This window comes from Larus michahellis, chromosome 7 (assembly GCF_964199755.1).
Source record: "Larus michahellis chromosome 7, bLarMic1.1, whole genome shotgun sequence".
Classification (NCBI taxonomy): Eukaryota; Metazoa; Chordata; class Aves; order Charadriiformes; family Laridae; genus Larus; species Larus michahellis.
In genome coordinates, this window is record NC_133902.1 from 36,306,336 (window position 1) to 36,326,958 (window position 20,623).

The following is a 20,623-nucleotide window of genomic DNA, read 5'->3' on the forward strand; positions in this document are numbered from 1 at the left end:
CAAACACATGCAAAGTATGTAAGATTTTGAAATCTAAAATTTTTTCAGAAATAAATTTGTTATGGTACTTTCTGAGCCATCCCACACCTCACATACCATTCTGTCACCATCACATTAATTATGTCACTGCTTTTACCACCGTGTTTTCTCTTCACAGTATCTGTGAAGAACTGTAAAAATGTAAATAATTCAGGAAAACGTATAGCATCTTCTAGAAAGAAAGATCTGAAATCCACTATTCCGACTTAGCTGTGGGGAATTCAGCAGAGTGAATTCACATTTTTAAATATCAGCAAAGAACCAAAAACTATTTGGTAACATACAGCTAGCAGATGAAATCAAGCTCTATCAAAGCCAATGATTAACTGTTCTAGCCTTTTTCTCTAAAAAATAACCTGAAATAAAGACACTATCTGAAGTTTTCTGACAGCGGGGAGAAGTTAAAAAATTTGGAATTGTCTCTTTCTTTGCAAAACACAAAATATAATTTGTGAAAATATTATTATAGTTATTCTCTTAGGAGAGAACTTTGTGTGCACCCTCAAAGCTCTGTACCTGCTCTACTTATTCTAACAAAGTTTATTTAGATAAAACGGTGTGGTTTTTTAGAGAAACAGAAGAGTAATGAATTAGGAACCACACTACTTGCACGAGTAGATCAGTCATCTGAGATACACTGCTGATTCAGAGCACTAGTAACTGTGGCAAAATAATAAAAATAAGGCTGCTAGAGAATACTTAGAGAAATTTCAAGCAATAACAACAGAATGGTGAAGTACGGCATGATACAAAGCTTAACTACCAACAAAGAAATGACAAAAAAAGGTGCTCTGACAAACCTGTACGTCATGGATAGAAAATGAAGACAGAAAGAGCAGGTGAACTGCAGCTTGGATCAGAAAGACAGTGGTGGACGTTATGTGTTAAGAGGAGAAACTGAACCCCTATTAAAATTTGGGAGCTTTGGCACAGCATTATTGGGTATATATTTATTAAATTTCCCTTATTTCTTACTATCATTTTTCAGTATTTCAATGAGAGAGATCTGCAGTCTCTCTTTGTTGCAATGCAGCCACTGTGAGCTGAATTTCAACTTGTTTTATATAGAACAAGCGCTGAGCTGTCTCTGGAGAACTTTACTGCAGTTTATCTGTGCAGTTTACTTGCATCTTACTTTATCTCTCACCTTTGATACTAATCAGTCATGGCTGCAGGTCAAATCTTTTTGCATTGGAAACAATCACAATAACCAATCCAGAAGTAAACCAGCCTGTAATGAAATTCACTGCCTAGGGCTAAACATAGAGCTAACATGTGTTTAACAAATCGAAGCTTGTATTTATCACTTGTCACTGTTTGTGTCTTTGTCTATTGGAGGGGAAAAAACAATTAAGGAGCTGAGCAGTAAAGAAAAACTTAAGAATAGCCCAATTTCTTTTCAGATTTGTTGGTCTATCACTTTGGCAAAATGCAGTCTGCAAATCATGCCATCACAGAATAGCAAAAGGTTCAACAAAAAGCGTCTAGGGGTGAACCAGTTCAGAATACAAACGTCAGCAGTACAAATTGCAGCTGAAAACTTCACATAAGGCTGAGAGAAGTTCAACTGACTTCATTTACATTTGCAGTCAGGTTTTCTGAACCTATGCTGGAACAATATGATGAAGAATTGAAGTACTGAAACTGAGGTACTGTGTTTCTCACCCTAATGGCTAGTGAAGCTAAAAGGATCCCAACCAGCACCGATCTAAAAAGCAGAAACTTGGGCTTTCCACGGGATGGGAGGTGATGGTGCCTCCTGGGGCCTCCTGCAGGGTCCCACCATGTGCAATGCAAAGCACAGTAACAGGCTTACTTGTACCAACAAAATCCATCTGCATAAATATGCAGCCTCACAACTCTGGAAAGGTGATTATCCTTTCTCATATTGATAGAAACAATAATGATTGCTTTCAGACAGCTGTATTTTCAGCTTATTTTCTCCAGAGACATCCTAAAAAATATCTTCTCCTTCCTATGATTTCTACTTATAATTTCTACGTATGTAAAGTAAAATGAATGATTCGGAAACATGATTTCTGTTTACTACGCCCAAAGCTCACCATTTATCCCAGGTGCAAAGAGGTCAGTAATCCAGTGATGCTCTTTTAAGGAAAAAAGAAAAAGAAGCTACTTTTTCTCCTGCTCATGCCCAGTCAGATTTTGGCTCAAAAGCCACAGAACACTACTGTAGCGGGATCCTTTCAATGGAAATCCATTATACAACATAGCACATCAGCCACTCCTCTGCCTCCGGCTAATATTAATTCCACTGCTATAGTGTGGTATGTAGTAGGAGAATACTGGCACATAGCTACAGCGTGCTCAATACAATCAGATCATGCTACTTAACACTACCTTGCCCTTTTCAGTATTTCCTGTAACATTCAGACTTTCCCATGATCATGCTATTTTATTTGCATTTTACTTGCAAAAGAATAACCAACTCAAACCTGACCCACTCAAATAAAAACCCCACAACCAAACCCCACCCCAAATCCTCTGCCCCAAAAAACCCTAAACCCCAGAGATGCAGGGAATTTTTCACGTCAATTTTTTATAACTAAGAGACCCAGTTCTGCTCACTGTGACGATTCTACTGACTACAGTCAAGTTTTTCATGATTTACATTCCTTCAATGTAAAATTAGTCTCAGTGGGGGGCTTAAAAATGATGAAACGAAACTCCTGATTAAACAACCCAAAATAATTCTAAATAGATTACAAATTCTTTCACTTAAAATCCTGAATGATAGGATTCTGAAATTAACGGCATCCATGTGTAAGTATCCCCTCATCTGCCAATGACAACTAGTTGAAAGTCCACGCAGCATTTCACACTACATTATGTAGCAGCGGTTTTGTTTTTCATTTAGAAAGGAAGGTTTGCTATAATGGAATCAAACAGGAAGCTGAGTTACACAGAGAGAAACAGCTGAATGCCTTGGATTGATCTCTCTCTCACTTGCAGAAAGTGAAGTGGCATCTTTGGTTACAAGGCATCCAGATCTTGATACCACACCTTGTCTGAGATACTGCCCGTTCTTTACCGTAATGCCTATTACAGTCACGCTGGGATATTGAATTTCAGTGAATCAAAGGATAAAAAGTGCCCCCATTTCCAAACTACTAATGATTATTGTTTTGCTGTAGCTGTTATCTTTTTAAAAACAATGTATAAATAGGAATTAAATGAGATCAAAATTAAAATTATGCTACAATGTTAAACTACTGTGCAGAGTAAGATCCCTATATTTAATCACCTTTCACTTGCAAGTGCAAGAAATCGAATCAAGGCTGTACTCTAGGGCTGAGATTGAGGCAGTTTCGAGTGTTTTCAATAACAAAGTCTGACTCAAAGAAAACTCTACTCTGAAGCAAAGCCCAATCACCTAAGTATATTCTCTGTGGCTTGGTGTTTTAACACTATTATGGTCCAGACAGAATTAAAGCTGGATCACTTCTTTAAAACTTGAGTTAAGCCCTAACAATTAATGAAGTCATAATTATTTTAGATTTCCTATTTAGGGTGCTGAACCTGTATAATCCGTGTGATGACAACCAGAGAGTAACTTTTTGGGAATAATGTCTCCCACACCCACAGTGCCCCTTGCTAAAACTTGCCCACAGTGCCATCTGAGGTGGGCAGCAGCCTTCCTCCCCAGCAAGCAATAATTTAACACATTTCATTATCTCCTTGCCCTCTGGGTGAAAAACAGTGATTACCTTCACATGTTTCTCCAAACCCAACACAGCTACATTCACCAAATCGCATTTTTATGATTGGTTTACCAGAAAGGAAGAGAAAAATGAGCAACATAAAAATAAAAATACATACTGCAAGGAAAACATTCAAAATGGGTCACTGACTAGTGGGAGCCCAGCTGGGAACACACCAGGCCCTAATTTCCACTAGTTTTGAGAATATAAAAGATTAAGGAATTTAAAATCAAAGGCTATGCTGGAAATGGCCTACTGATTTTTACAACTATAGTGCAAGTTTCACTACCTGTGCCTCAGATTGTGGCTACAGACACTGTGGATTCCATGATTCCAGATCTCTCAGAACCCTGGCAAATTTCTCTACCTCTCACAAAGTTTCAGCATTGCGGACAATAGTGTGAGGTGCAAGGCGTAAACTGAACACCATCATAAGACATATACCGTTCTCCCACAAGAGAATGTCTATGGCCAGAGACTCTTTGCGCATGTTCTCACTTGTCCAAGATGTCTGTGTTAGCATTAAGAATTATGTCATCCTCTGCTCAATGCAGCTACACTGTTATCTTTCCTTTTACAAACATCTTGCCTTTGCAGCTCAGAAAATCTGTCATATTTACTTTTGAGGCAAAGCTACATTGCAAGGGCATGTAGTGATGGGCCGAGGGGCAATGGTTTTAAACTAGAGCAGGGTGGGTTTAGATCAGACATTAGGAAGAAGTTCTTTACAACAAGGGTGGTGAGACACTGGCACAGGTTGCCCAGAGAGGTGGTGGAGGCCCCATCCCTGGGGACATTCAAGGCCAGGCTTGATGAGGCTCTGAGCAACCTGATCTAGTTGAAGATGTCCCTGCTTACTGCAGGGGGGTTGGACTAGATGGCCTTTAAAGGTCCCTTCCAACCCAACGCATGCTATGATTCTATGATTCTACATCGGTCAATTCCCTATGAAGCACTCACTTCTCATTAATAATTTCAAACATTCTCACTTTCTATCTCATCTAAGGAAATACCACTACTTGGCCTCTGGAGATTATATTTACATTATTTTGATTCTTTCGGTACTACTTTATTTGGACTAGAATAAGTAAGTTATGGCTTAATTGTTACTATTGACAGGACTCTCCGCCCCAGCAATAAAGGGGCAGTGTGGAGGAAATGACACTGGAGGGAATCCTTGGTTTTGCCCAGGGGATCGCCTGAGCAGCGCAGAGCAACCCCTGGGACTCTCTGCAACCACAGCTCATGCACGCACTTGTGCTGCATGCAGTCTGGCCATACTGCTCAGTCGTTCTATGACCCAGCGGAAAGGCTTTTGAAGTGAAAAAAAGAGGCTTTTGTTTCTGCATTAATTACAGGGCACAGTCTTCGCAGGATCTTTGTGGAAATTTCCTGGTTTGTTTTCCCTTTGCCAATCTACTACCGAGAACGGGCAGCCTGTGCTATCAGACAGCTGGATAACAAGATGCGAGTGAAAAATCTGCTTGCTTAATACAAAAATATGTAAAATCATATCAATCATTTTTCCTCTTTTGTGTTCTGTCCCCCCTTGACTGCACTAGAGCTTCACCTACCAAGGCCTCAAGACAAATAAGCAGCCTCCCCTTCCCTCTGTGCTTAAGCCTGGATACAGACTCCCTCCTTCAGCAAATATCAACAGTGCTTTGGAACTGGGTCACAGACGAGGGCAGAAACCCGTCATGTTCCCTTCCCCGTTGGCCTCTGTGTTCCAGGTCCACAGCACTACCACCACCAGGCTGACAGACTAGTTCTGCCTGTAATGTAATTTAAAGAGAATTCATAATCAATCTATAACACTGCAGAATAATGTTTCACTATGAAAAATAACAGTCTTTGCATTGTTTGGACCACCTAGTGGACAGCTTTTTTTGTGTGTGAATAACAGCTTATGTAGTACAGCCCAACATTATAAAACACATGTATTTTATACACGTGCTCTTATTCCAAGAAGATATTTGCTATTTCACTTGGTTTTCACAATAGGTCTGACAATATCCTCTTCTGAAAGGTATACTTCACACAGTAAGACTGAATAAAGACTGAGCAGCGTGTGAAAGCATCTGAATTTCCAAATGCAAACCTTGCTTTTGAAAGCACCCAAGGAAGTTGTTATTCTTAAGCAGGTTTACTTCCTTAATAGTTACTCATTCCAGTGTGACTATATGATCATCTATCTGAATACCTTCATGCATAACTACGAAATTCCTTACTTATCTGTATTTGCACACTTACACATACACGTTTCTTAAATAGTTCAGATCAACATTGCATTTATCTCTCCTTCAAATTCTGTTCTTCTGTGACTTCACATGTTCTGAAGTCTCTCTAAATTACTGAGTAAATGGCTCTGAATCACACGCTTGCTAAGGGTGCAATTCTGCCAGTTTTACTCTCTCTAATTGTTTTACCTCAGATACAATGTTTTTGATTTCCAGGAGACTAGTTGTAGGGCAACATATGATACCCAGTGAGAGTAAGGATGACAGATTCAGGCCCTGACTGCTTTCCTCGAGAGGATTTGCTGCAATGAAGATATTTCAGTTTGACAGGTTTATTGTTTAACATGTAATAATTTAAGATAGTAATGCACACATCCCCTGCAGTACCACACTATGGATTCAAAACCCATATGGAGAGAAATGCGTGAAGAGAGAATAATGGATTTCTCAACCTGCTGTATTTACATACTCTTCTGTTTTTAGCATGGAAAACACATTATGCCGGGGTAGAAGACTGAAAACATTGAATTTCCATTATTTCCTGTGACAGAAGGATCTTCCTATAAATACCTCTCTTCTTACCTTTACATTGTAAATTGTTTAACTGAACTCCATAAAGTTTAAACACATAAATTGCAGGATTAGAGCTCAAGTATTCAAATACATTTTTGTAGACTTACAAGACGAAAGATATCGCATTAAATACATAAACAGAAATGTTAATGTATGGCACAAAATTATAAACAACTCATTTTCAGTAATAACCTGGAAATCAATGTATTATCACTTATATTTTGTCTCTAATTACAGATATCACATTAGCAACCTACTTCATCTTAAACTGTCGAAGGAATTCTATGATCAGAATTAAAGTCTGTATTCACAGATTTGCAAGGACACAATGACTACAATAACAGAGAATAGTATTCTGATAGGTAATGATTTCCTGGAATATTCAAAGACAAACCCGTTAAAACTCATCCAATGTCATAATGTTTTACTTCAGGTTTTTAAACTGTTACTGACCATGGCAAAAATAACATGTCAGCAACTAAAATAAAAAAACACATTGCACAGATTGTAGAATTATTGCAGTCTTTCCCGTGTTGCTGACTGAATCTTTGTACGTGTGAACAAACAAGTTGTCTTTCATTCTGCCAAACGTGAGAGATTTCATTATTGTCTTCCACTTCTGAGGCTGGAAGGCAAAGAAAAGCTGAAGCTCTTGAAAGTCAAATTGATTTCATTAAAAGGGTATTTTGAGATTATCAACCACATTTTTAATAGAAACAATGTTTTAAAAATCTCTATACTCCTGCCCCTGTTAATTCAGGTACTTAAGGGCTTTTTTATACTTCCAGGATGAAAATATGTAGAAGGAAGTTAGTTCCTTTATGTTTCCTGCTTTCCAAGGGATTGTTAAAAGACCTCTTCCATATATAAGGCAAGTTACATGCTGACAACATGTAGCTTATAAATAGTAAACAAACGATCTCTGTTACTTTACTATATTTCTTACCTCCTTTTTTATGGGATCTCAAGGGACTTGACAACCGATGGTCTGCAACTGACTGGGATTGGCTAATTGATTGTGAATCATTCATTTCGAACGAATGTTTTAGAATATATGGAGAAGCAGAAATCTCATCCAAATCCTCCTGGAATAAAGAATGCTGGTTTAGGCACACAAGAAATATATTGATTCCACTCTGCCATGACAACTTATAGTTGTGATCTCACAGAGAGCAACTTCTTATTTTCTATGACTCCGTGAAACGTCTAATGCTAGATTTAAGTTACACAAGATTCTTGCGGCTTTCAGCAACACCAGCTTAGCACCCATGTCACAAACATTTGTTTACTTTTTTCGTTTAACTTATTTATCCCCTTTCTTCATGCAGTTAAATTATAGCATGCACTGTATGCTGATTTCCTCTCATAGTTAATTTGTATCTTTAGAAAAAAGCTATAGGAAGGTATTAATCTGCTTAACATTTCTAAGTACATCATCCAAGGGATTTTGTTTTTTTAATCTTACATATGCTCAGCAGAGTTACTGGCAAAAACTGTACATTTTCTCCATTTCATCCTTTCAACATCAAATGGTAAGCAGCAAAAATTGGATCAGACTTCAAAGACTATGCTGTGCTCCAAGTCACAGAGCGACTCCTCCATTTCACATATTGAATTCGAGCAGGATATCAAAGTGCTACCAAAGAACCTCAGGTCCTTACTAAAAAAGAGTCTCTAACATCTGTAGAAAGTGAAGTGCACAGACAAATCACCTCAGGGAGCAGCTAGCATTTATTCTCAGCAGCAAATTTCCAGCCTTTTGATTCTCTTATTCACTGTACCTCCCTGTCTTTCTACAGAACTAAAGTTCTTAGCAAGCAGGCTTTTGTCTCAAAGACTTCAAAACATCACTAACGGTTTCATGTTCAGATGGCTACGCCAAGCAGCCACGAACACATTGCAGAACTGTGGATTCAGGAATTTGAAGTTATAATGTGATGTTATTTTAGAATATAAACTTGGTAGTACCTTTTTTGTTTGTTTGTCAAGAAAATCAGGCACCACAGGAGAAGACTGGTTACTGGTTTGCTGCCTAAAAGCAAAGCAAAAGAAAAAATTTAGTTTAAATATTATAATTTCTTCATTCTTATAAAAGGTTTACTGGCATACACATTTTTTGTTGATTTTCCCTTTTCCCCCTCCCCCAATTTCTAAATATGCACATTTGATCAATTCAGAGAAAACACAGACCAGCCCCATTTCCTCTTCTAAGGCAGAGCATGTTATTAAACACAGTATCGGCTATGAGCAATGAATTTGTCATTAAAACTTTGTGGATACGTGCAGAGGTGTAAAACGAGTTTGTGAGAATTCTATGAAATTGAAGTAATTTTTTAAAATTAATTTGACAAGATTTTACATGAAGTATCTTTTCCCAGGGCTGTGAAAAGCTTTTTTCACAGAATTCAAACATAGACACTCAAAATTTGTCTAATGAGGAAGGAGTGAAACACACAGCTTTGTGTTCTCCTAAAGCTATTTGGTTCAAGCACAGAGCAAGGAGTAAGAGTTCTTAGATTCTTTCTCTATATCTGTTATTATTTTACTATCACATTATGTCACCATACAAATATTAAAGGCCAACTCCTGCTCTCGTTAATGCTAATTAAAGTATCATAAAAACCTTCTGCAGGGCCTGATCCTTGTTGGCAGGCCTTTGAAGTCAATGAATCTCTTGAATAGTAAAGTCCGCCCAGACAGAACTTGCTCCAGCATCTTTAGTTACGCAAAACCAAAAAAGGACACTACCAATTTCATTTGATGGATAAAAACCTGAGGTTCACAGAGATTATTTGATATGCTGATGGTCCTAAAACAAGACTAAAAGCAAGACTTTCTGATTGCCAAAACACGCCTCAGCCATTGCATCATTACTCTCCAAGCCCCTCGCAACTTCTCTGAAAATACGATTAATGGCAGTTGTATTTCTACTTACAGATGAAAATGTCTGAAAGATAAGTTTCAGTCATAGATTTTGGTTCACACATATATATCACAGCTTTTTTCATCACAGATGAGGAAAAGCTTTTCAAGGTACTAAGTAGCTCATTCATTTTTACACAGTTATTACAACTGAATACATTTCCATCCTTTCAGTCACAGTGGGAGGGGGGAATATAAAGAACAAAAATTGCTTTACTGATTAAAAAATACAATGTATGTTATCTCAAATTTCATTTTTTGTCAATACTTACGTTTCAGTTTGCTACATTACTTATAAATTACTCATGTAACAACAGAACACCATGTTGGACTTTAAAAAGAAAAGTCTGGCGGCATGGGCATTTTACCTTTCAAAATACACCTTTAAAATGTACCTTCAAATTAAAATAACACTAGTGAAGGACCTGAAGCATTTTTAGACTATTATATATTGAATTTGATAGCTGTACATCACCATGCATATGTATTAGATAATACATTTATTCTGTGACATCCGCAGAGGCTACCGAAGCATTTCAAGCCTTATTTGCAATAGGGTTTAGGCTCTTAGGTTAAGTTTGTCTGAACATGTCAACCCAGCTCAGGAGCATTGACTTAATTGTTTCAAACTAATCACAACAGCGACGGCATCACGGTTGTCAATAACCTGTTTCAGGGTGCGGGAACAAAACGAAGCATTCATGAACATGGTAAACATTCGACTTTTCTGTCATGTTGCAATTTCATGAATGAAGTTTGGCTTTGCTTGTCATGTTTGGGGAATCTAAATTCCCCTTTATTCTCTGACACTAAGAAAGAGAAGGAAAACATTCTGACTAATCTATGGTTTGAATTTAAACTGGTGTTTTCCTTGGAGGAAACGGAGGGATCCGTTTTAAAAATGCATTCTCGTTTGATGCTGGCACACTTCTTGTACAGGAACATATAAAATATGTCTAGAACTGTATTCAACATTGCATTTGTGCAGATTTGTAAAGTTCTTTATTATTATTGCTTTTGTAAATATATTATTTAGATAACCATTTATTTAGTGGCATTAGTTAGATAACTTGCCACTTTTCCCAAAAATTACTCAAGCATTTGTTGAGATGATTCATTTCCCCATTCCCCAATATTGCAGAAAATAAACCGCATACGAGCTAAAAATCATAAATTATCCTCAAATATCACTGTAGTGGACGTCAAAATCAAAACCTGCGGTTAGATCAATATGTTGCAAATGGCCTATAATGCCAAGATGGACTGAATCATCGCCTAAATTTAAATATTCAGATATTGGGGTGGTTTGGATCTGGATCTAAATCTGCAGCTTGAACTAATCTCTACCTTCTATAAAATGAATCTAGAATTTAGTATGGTTTTGCCAGCACTGTAACTTTACCAGGTCTAGAAAATTGTCTAAATGTTTAAAGCACGAAGGTAAAGTTAAGCAACTTGCCTTCTGTAGAGCTTAAGCTAACAAAAATCAGCCTCTGGAATTCTGAAGCCCTTAGACCCTGACCCTCTGTCAGGATCCCAGTGGTTCCATGTTTCCAACTAGAACAATCCTAAGTTGGGTTGTGTTTGGCTGAAGATACCCCAACCTTCCACAGAACCTACTGTTGCTGATACAAGGATGCACTTGATGATTACTAGCTTTTACTCATGAGCTTTTCGTTGAATTTTCTACCCCCTGTCCTGTTGAGAAGGGGGAGTGACAGAGTGGCTTGGTGGGCACCTGAAGGCCAGCCAAGGTCAAGCCACCAATGTCAAACTGGCAGGGAACACTTCTGAAAACATGGCATCAACTGTAGATGCTGAGCACCTTGAAATCAGTCTCTGAACTATTCTGAAAATCTGGCTAGCATGCAATATGAGAAATGCAATAGCAACAGGAGGGCAGCTCGGCAGTAGTTCATATAAACCAATTCGTGAAGATAGCTGACATTTTCAAACGTGGCACCTGAGGCTAATTTTAAGGTGTTGGGTATTTTCAGGTATCTTTGAAGGAACTGCTTGTCCTATGGTTTCCAAAAATTTTTATTTTCCACATTTGCAGGAAAGCAGCATTTGGGTCAGAGTGATGAGATGCGGTCAGCACACTCACCTGGGAAGGACGCAAGAGATCCCGGTTCATGTGCCTGGTATCAGTCAGGCAATACAACAATTTGCTGCTGAATGTTCAGCTACTGAGCTGTAATACACCTCAGTCTTCACATACGGACTGTCTACAAATCACTCTATTAGCAAGAAACACTGACAGAAAGAAAAACATTGATTCTTAGGGTCTGTCTACACATGTGTATAACGTATAGCCACACTGTCCTTAGCACTGAAAGCAGTCAAACAATAGTGGCATAAAACTAGTAGTGCAGACTAATTTTTGCTGGAGGAAACCAACTAGTTTTGGAGTTATTCTGGCCGTTACGAGTGTAAGTCATGGAATTTGGACTTTCGTCATTTTAATGCTTTTGAAAACGTTAGAAACATTCCTAAATATTCCACTACAAAGAATACAGCATAAATTGCATAAATAACGTATTCCTGAACAGAACAAATTTAATCATTCCAGCTGGGTAGATGAAAAATTCCAAAGGGATGGGGAGGACCAAAAGAGAAAGATGACAAGGAAAAATTCTGCCCAAATTTCCATTTACGCCTTTATAAATCATGAGTAACTATTTGAACTTATGAACTGTAAAGTAATTTGAAGCTCACATGACAGCAGAATCAGGCCCAACGTGTTCCACCACTGTGTGCCACAGGAATTGCAGATCTCCTATTTCCATCACAAGCAATAACCTTACTGCTTGCTATGATTACAAATAGGAAAGTGAAGCAATTAAAGGAAAGCAGAATGTCTTTATACCAGCTTTTACTGTGGAAAGAAATGAAAATTCATATTCAAAAGATGACTTACACAAGAAAACATTGTGTGGTTTTGACAGAAACTGAAATTATCCAAGGAGGAAATTATGGAGCAATGTGAGAAAGGTGTAAGCAGCAAATCACCAGGACCTGATTGCATGCATCTGAAGGTTCTGAAAAAATTAAGTTTAAAATGTGGAGATGCAACCCTTTCAAGCAGCTATCCAGGAAGTACACTAACATAGTGATTTTTTTTTTTCCTTTTACTCAAAAGAATCCAAGGAAGATTTTGTTCTTGGCTGACTGATTGAACCTCATTTTAGTGAGAGACAAGCTGCAGATCAAGTCAAAAACAGCACAGCAGAAGACAGAGGAGTTTTTACATGGCACAGTTTAATACACTTTAAGCCAGTTTCTGAACTGATCTGTGCTCGTGTGACTGAAATCGTTTATTCTCCACACTCAGTGATACACAGATACGATGCTTATGTGCTAGCCCACCAGTGTCCATGCAGGTGAATCCACACTGCATGCTATTTCAACAGGCCTCCAGCTGTTGCAGAACATTCAGAAATGAACATTGTTCATTTTTCAGGCACAGCAACAACTCTGTTGCAAGTAAAGCTGACCCAAGAATTCTGTTAGAACCATTTTTATTCTTACTCCGTACACTGCTGCAGCAATGGCTGCTGGCATTAAGGTGCTATAAAAGTGGCTGACTTGCAATGACAAACCCACTGGCACAGAGACGTTACATTTGAAGAAGTCACTCTGTGTTTGCAAATCATAAAAAAACCTTGGCAAATCATTTAACCCATCCACATTTTCAGAGAAACATCAGCTATACCTACTTTTTTTTTTTTTGTCATAAGTTTGTCTAAGCTGATTTCCAAAACCTACAGTGATGGAGGTGTCAAAACCTCCCAAGGTAGACTACACAGAGCTTAACTCGGCTTACCATCAGTGAGCGGTTCTTCATGTCTAACCTAACTCTCCTGTGCTGCAATGCAAGCCAGGTTCTCAATGGAGAACAGCTTGTTCCTTTCCTCTTCACATCAGCCTTTCATGACCGGAGAAGTGATACCATGTGTACCCTCAGTTTTCCATTTCCCTTAGAGATCTTCCCTTATCATGGTTTCTAGGGTTGTCATCATTTTTGTTGCAGAGGGACTCGCTCATTTTCTTGAAGCGCAGTGTCTAAGATAACAACACTAACTGAGGTCTTGACAGTGATGAGAAAATGTGAGGTAGAAAGCATCCTCATTGCGACCACCCAATGTAAACTCTGGAGCAGGGTGCCGTTACTGACTGACATTCATTTTGTCGTTCATTACAGTCCATGTACCTCTGTTTCTAATTCTAATCCTGTCCTCTTAAACCCTTGTAACCATCATTCACTTAGTACTGATACAAATTTAGTAATCAGATTCTGCTTCATCAGTCAAGCCATTAATGAGTAGAAATAGACCCATTTCTGGAACTTGACTTTCAGATGCGTATTTCCTGTAGAACAGAGAAACACTGATAATTTGTCTTTATCTATAACTTTCCAAACACCTAAGTTGGTATGCCTGTGTAGTTTTGTTCAGGCTTTATTATCCAGTCTTAATTCCCTAAGTCTCATGTGAATGCCAAGAGTTTTACTAAAATTAACGGTTTCTGAGAACCTATGCTGACCAAAGCATGAACGTGATACCAACTACCTAAAAAGAGAAAGATGTAAGGAGAAAAAAATCACAATGAATTCAACACCAGAGTGTAAACTGCTGTTGATGCCAAGTATGTTCTAACACGCGTCCTTAACACATGGAGCTCCATAAGGGAACAAAGGAGCAAGGGATACTCACTGACACGCAGTTATAGTTACAGACATAACTGATGTGTAACAGTCACTACGTGAAAACAACCCTTTCTGCTGTACTGCATAGTATAAGGCCACTGATCATGCACATAAAGCTAATTTATATTGTGATATTTATCAGTCAGTGAGCTACGGTTCAGTGAGCTAGAGAAAAAAAAACAACCAAACAAAAAAACAATACAGGAAGTATTTTCCAGGCTAAGTATCAGATCAGTATTATTTAACACAATGCTCATTTGGGAGGGAAATGGATAAGAAGATGGTGGAACATGCAGGTTACAGATGATTTGATGAGATTCTAAAGGGATTTAAAGATATTTGAGGATGACAGCTCTGTCTGAACAAGAACATAAACAACGTCGCACAGATTAAGGTCCTTAGTCACTGAACTGTAGATTATCCTGCTAAGAACAAGAACATTTATCAAAAATATATTCACTAGAGATCTGTCAGTCTAACAAGTTAAAAATCACAGGACGTTTTAGAAAATTACTTCTCCCTTTCCCACAGATTATTCCTAATTAGCTCAAGAGATTCCTAACACTAACTTGAAATGGTAGCTGTGCTGTTGCAAAATGCAGCATCTTTGATTTCATGCGATGATCAGTTGTAAAATGGAGGCAGACATGAGGCGAGGCTGGTATCTGTGCTGGCCTCGTGAGAGAGGGGACCCTGTCACACTCCTCTCTTCTCTGGTGTCTGTTTGGCTCTCTCCAGAAGGGTAAAGCTGCTATTCAGCAAGGTTGCAAAAAGGGGTCTGAAGGGTTTTCACTTTCCTCATTTGAATTTAGTCTTGGCCATAGAATCATAGAATCATCTAGGTTGGAAGGGACCTTTCAGATCACCTAGTCCAACCATCAACCTAACTCTGACAAAAACCATCACTAAACCATATCTCTAAGCACTGTGTCTACTCATCTTTTAAATACCTCCATGGCTCTTCAAAATAACTCTGCCCTTTTTAAGTTTTGAATGAGCTACTTTGGGAAAGGATTTGACTGTGATTGGTTCCTTCACACCACACAGGCCTGTGGGTTCCTCTCTGTGGCTGACAATGTCAAGAAAAGGCAAGTGTCACATACACAGACTGGAGTTTGGAGGGAGAATTCAGACTTAGTGTCAGTCTCACAGGTATATAATTAATCCTATGACCCTTTTTCAGTAGGAGTCCCAGGGCAACGCCACAGCTCTGTGGAACTCAATGGGAAAACAATTTTTCAATGAGACAAAGCCACTTTTCTGCCAACATTTATATTATTTTCATATACCTATTTCTATTCCTATCAGACATATTTGCCAATTCTCAATGTGTCTTCAGTTACTTGTGACATCAGCTTCATACAGGCAAGATTTTTGCATTTGAACACAGTTAATACTGGTTTTCAAGTCAAGCATATAAATGCAGGAAACATCTAACATGCAACGTTAAATGAACTAATGTGTGCATTAAATTAGCATCTACATCATTTATTAGTTTGAGTTCGCTAATGTCCCGCATTCACTGACTGAAGAGTCTGAACTAGGTGTAGAGATTAGATTTCCTTGAAGGAATTCAATTTTTTAAAGTGCCCTTTTCTTCTGAACACTTTAAAACTCATTACTTAGTAAAACTGAGTGCTTTATGTATAATACTCTAACTTCTTTTTTTAACAGATCTTTGAAAAAGCAGCAGGTTGTCATACATTTAAATGCATAGTTATATTCCTGTGCATACAACAGAACAGAACTGCATGGGATTTTGCTTTCTGATCCTGAGTACCTTTAAGCTCATTTTTCATTTTCCAAAACTACCAGTTAGAAAGAAATGAAACGAAAATAAAAGAAATGAAAAGACAATTTTATTATTCTATACTTTAGGTTCCATGGTATGTGAAGCCACGGTGAGGCTGTCTTCTCTAGGGACAGATTATCAGCTACTGTGTTCAAGATCTGCGCTATTATTCATCAGCTTTCCTGTTTCCTACAAGTTTCCTGTATGACTGAACAGCCATATGCTTAAAACACAACAGCCCAGTAACAGCTACACGTAGAAGTGAGGCTTGATTTATGGGAAGTAAGTTATCGGCTTTAGTCCTAAGATTCTGAACATCACCTGTGAAATGCTGATCATTGTCAAGTCTCACTGAAATCACTGGAACCTGAGGCACTGCTGAGAAATTGATAGGATTAGGCAAATAATCTGCAATGTTTATTGGGGTTAAATTTGAGAACTGCCAGCAGTAATGGCAGTTTAGCAACTCCAGGCAAAAGAAGGTATGCATTTATTTATCTGTCTGATTGTGCACAGCAATCAGGACTGGGGGCAAGACCTGGACGGTCAATGTATTTTTACATGGGCACCTTCAGGCCAGGTATCTAAAGGCATTTAGACATTGATTTCAACATAAGTTCAGCGGCTGAATATCTTTGAAGGTCTGTATATTTGTGCTTCACAGACCCCAAATTTACCTCAACAGTTACTGAACTATAAAATCCTCATGAGCTCAAGGGCCGTACAATTAAGTAAGCTGTACCTAATCCAGAAAAATACATTTGTTTGGAGAGCAACAAGGAATTCCAGAATCAGCCTAATGCAAACAGGGAAAAAAACCATTCCTGGTTAATTATACAAAAAACAGGTGAAGGAAAAAGTTTAAATAGGCTGTGTGCCTCCAAAGAAATCCAGGTGAAAGCTCTAGATCACTAAAAAGAAAAAAAAAGAAGCCTATTTACATTGTAAATAATTATAATTTGGGATGCCAAAGAAAACTGATAATAGGCAGCTTATTAGCTCTTGCTTTTAACCATCAGTGCAGACTGAAGAACAAATGATCGTGTGATCAGCAATAGTTCTAAAGAGATCACAAGATACACACCCTTTAAGCACTTAAGAGACAGAAGGAGCTGCATGCATACAAAGGGAATCATAAATTAGGAAACTCATTGCCCCAGTGAGCAGTGAGGCAATCCAAAGACCAACCTATGATGGTAAATGGCAGTGGGCTCACTCTTTTCCCTGAAAATCATTACCAAAAACATTTCTTTCTTTATTTAGTCCTTGTCCAATGGCCTGAACCTTTTTCTTGCTGAAAACAGAATACTGAGATTCTGGAGCACTATTAACCTACAAGAATGCAGGTTGGTTACACCTGATCAAATCCTATAATAGTACACCAGAGCATGCAGAAGACATTATTCTATATAAATCAATCAAAGTTAGCATGGAAGTTAAAATAACTCAATGTTATGAGCATGCACAGAGAAAGAAATATCATTCTGGAGAAGTTAATGGTTATTTCCAAAAAATACCTTCTTAATGGAACAGCAGCATCTAGTTACAGTCAAGCAAGTCATTGATTTCCTCAGAGAACTCTCAAGAGGTATAACAGAACCTGCATTTATATGCTATATGGGAAGCACATAAAATAACAGAAGTAAGAACTGGAAGAAGCACTGGGATGTCCTGATGCCCACGCCACGGGAGAGATCTCATAACTCTTAGTCACTGAAACTTGCTAGTCAAAGGGATTAATCCAGCAAAAGCAGCCACCTCTCCTAGAACACTACTGGAGAGACAGACTTAGACAACAGCTAAAGATATAACAGATCCCCCTTGCCTCTCACGTCCAAGAAAGTGCCAGAGGGACATTTGGCTGGAGTGACTCCATTGGTAAGAAAGGTTAAAATACCCGTCCTCTACAAAGAGGAGGGCACCACTACTACGGTTTACAGTATTCCTAGGCTTTCTGTCAGTGACTTGTCCATCTGCTTTTTACAACTCTTTTCCCTGTCTCATTGCTGGTCTGCATGGAGCTTTACAGACACAGAAGGGTAACTTTCTACTCTTGAGAATTTAATAACATGCACTGCAATCAATTCTGAAATGCTGAGCACTTGCAATCCTGTCCACAACCTACGGTCTTCTAGGTACTTCCGAGAACTGCACAGAAACAGGACAGGAACCCAAGACAAACAGCACCACAAATAAATCTAACTCCGCTAACTGGGAGAACACCGAGATGACGAAGCTGGTGGGGGGACTGGCTAACCTACAGGTGCTCAACCTCAGAAAATGCCAGATGCCTAAGAGCTGGCTGAAGCATGATGACCCATCTGCTTCTTTCGGATCTTATTGTGTGGAAGATGACTTCTGTTAGATAATAGACAGCAAAGGATTCAACTCACCAGTGCTCTTCACAGCCAAAATCAGAAGTAGAGCAGCTGCTCATAAGCTGAGGATCTGCTACACAGCCAGTACTGTTTTTCAATCTTGTGTAGTTTTTCCGAACAATATATCCCCTGAAAACTAAAAAACATAGTAATGAATCAGAGAAAAATTCTGCAGAGCCTGAAAGGCAGACTGGCACCTGGCACAGCAGTATAGAGTTGAATGCCCTCAACTTCTACTGACCCAGCGGACAGAAAGAACACTTAGCGCCTCACAGGTGTGGCTCCAGTGGTTGCAATGTTTACAACAACTGGAAATTATACAGGTCTTTACACTCTCACTGTTACAGTGACCACTTGGCACAGCCCACACAAGGAAAACAGACCTCAAAATGAGAACACGCCTAATTAAAATAGGAATCCAGCTTAGAAAGTATTAAAATACGTAGCAGAAAATCACTGCCAAAACGGTTTCTTTAATCACAACCCCCGTGATTTGAGCCAGTGAGAAGTTTAGAGAATGAGAAGTTTTATTTGCTTTAATTGTGGCATAGGAGGGTGGGGAGCCAGGGAGAGAGATACTCAATTAAAAGTACAACTATTACTAATGTCTTCTCCTATTTTTCAATTAACTGCAACCATAATAAAACACTTAAAATACCCCTCATACAAATAATCAGGAAAAAAATCTACAGAGACTGGAATTTATACTGTTCATAAAAAAAAAAAGATCTGAACAAAACAATCGCTAGAACTACTACATGAAGTAGCACGCATGCAGCGACACGAAACGGTAAAGAAAATGGCAATGAATAATGTTTTGAAGATCTCTGCATCCTTTATTTCCATGGACTGTCCCTGGATTTGGGTACGAAAATAACTCAGTTACTTCTATACTTTTATCTGACATGAATTTGCTTGAATTCTTGACACCTGCGAGCAGTTAATAATAAAGTTCCAGCAAAAACCGCAGATAGTGATACATGCTGCACTTAGGACAAAAGACTAAAAAATATTGCAATGTACACTTCAACTCACAAATTTTTAAATTTTGCTTCTTGTAGGGTTTATTTCAAGCGCTATTTTAAGTAGAAATACCTTGATAAAAGGGGAGAAAGGGCTGAATAAGGAAGAAAGTACGTACAGTATCAATGCCATAGCTGAAGTGTACAACAAGCAGTTGGTGAATAAGAAGGCTGAGGGCTGTGAGGGAAAGGAGCTGTTTATTAGTCTAGCAGGACTGCAACTTAAACAGTGAGACAATATATAAAAGAAAATGAGAGCTAAGATTAAGAAATACAATTTTGAGGGAAAAAAAAAAAACAACAACCCTGTCCAGGAGAAGCTTTTAAACACACTAAACACGTGCAAAAGCAGAGTCAGTCTGGGGACTAATTACCCAAAGGAGGAGGAGAAGAGCCCTCACATTGGGGTTCCTAAAGTCCAAGGTTAAATATTACAGTGGGACGTAGGACAGGCGCAGAAATGGGGTCTAGGGAAACCTAATATAGGATCAGGGTCAAGATAACACTGTAGATTAGAAAGGGAAATCAGGAGATAGAATAAATACAGAATATAGAATAAATTGAGAACAGAGAAGTTGATCATAAGATTAACAAGTTTTCCCTGTATCTAATGCCTCTGATTTTATGAAAATACTAGAAGTAGGAATTACCTACACAACAGAGAATAAAGACCCTGTAGAACTTGCAATCCCTCAATTATTACCAAATTATGAGATAATTGATTGATTTCCCTTTTCTTCCATTTAACTGCTCTTACAAATTTAGCTCCCCATTCATGTTGGGGTTTTGTGAGTAATAAAAAGATCGTGGTGGAAACAAAATAGAGCTACCTTGATTGCATCTGCTCTTTCCCTTAGGAAACGGCTGTAACTAATCCCTTCTTTTCTATTTTAACTCCTGTATAGTGCTAACGGTCTTCTTTTCAGCCACCTACCTCCACAAAAATACATGGTGTCACACTTATTTGTGCAATATAAGAAAATTAAAACCATCTGAACAGTTCAAGCTGTGGTATGCAATGCACCGTAACAGTCTAAGCATTTCAGTGCTACTGAGGTTTCCAAGGTAAGAAGCAATAAAAATTGCCTTTTAATGAGAGGTCACTAAAATAAATAACCATTCACTTTACAGAAGGCATGACAGAAGTTGGGCCTGCTGAGGTGTTGTGCCGAATACAGAGCTCAGGAATCGTGAGGCTGAGAACTTTCTGCCCTTAATAATCAGACTGGA

General features: G+C 38.5%; 1 protein-coding gene across 1 annotated transcript in view; it reads right to left on the reverse strand.

Annotated features, from left to right (window-relative positions):
* MYO3B (myosin IIIB) overlaps positions 1–20,623 on the reverse strand; it is a 100,541-nt gene that overhangs the window by 35,700 nt on the left and 44,218 nt on the right. Inside the window, exons 11-13 of the mRNA XM_074593516.1 lie at positions 18,387–18,507; positions 8,540–8,603; positions 7,518–7,656 (exon numbers count right to left, since the gene is read on the reverse strand). Coding sequence (XP_074449617.1) covers positions 7,518–7,656; positions 8,540–8,603; positions 18,387–18,507 — 324 coding nt within the window. The remainder of the gene's footprint in view (positions 1–7,517; positions 7,657–8,539; positions 8,604–18,386; positions 18,508–20,623) is intronic.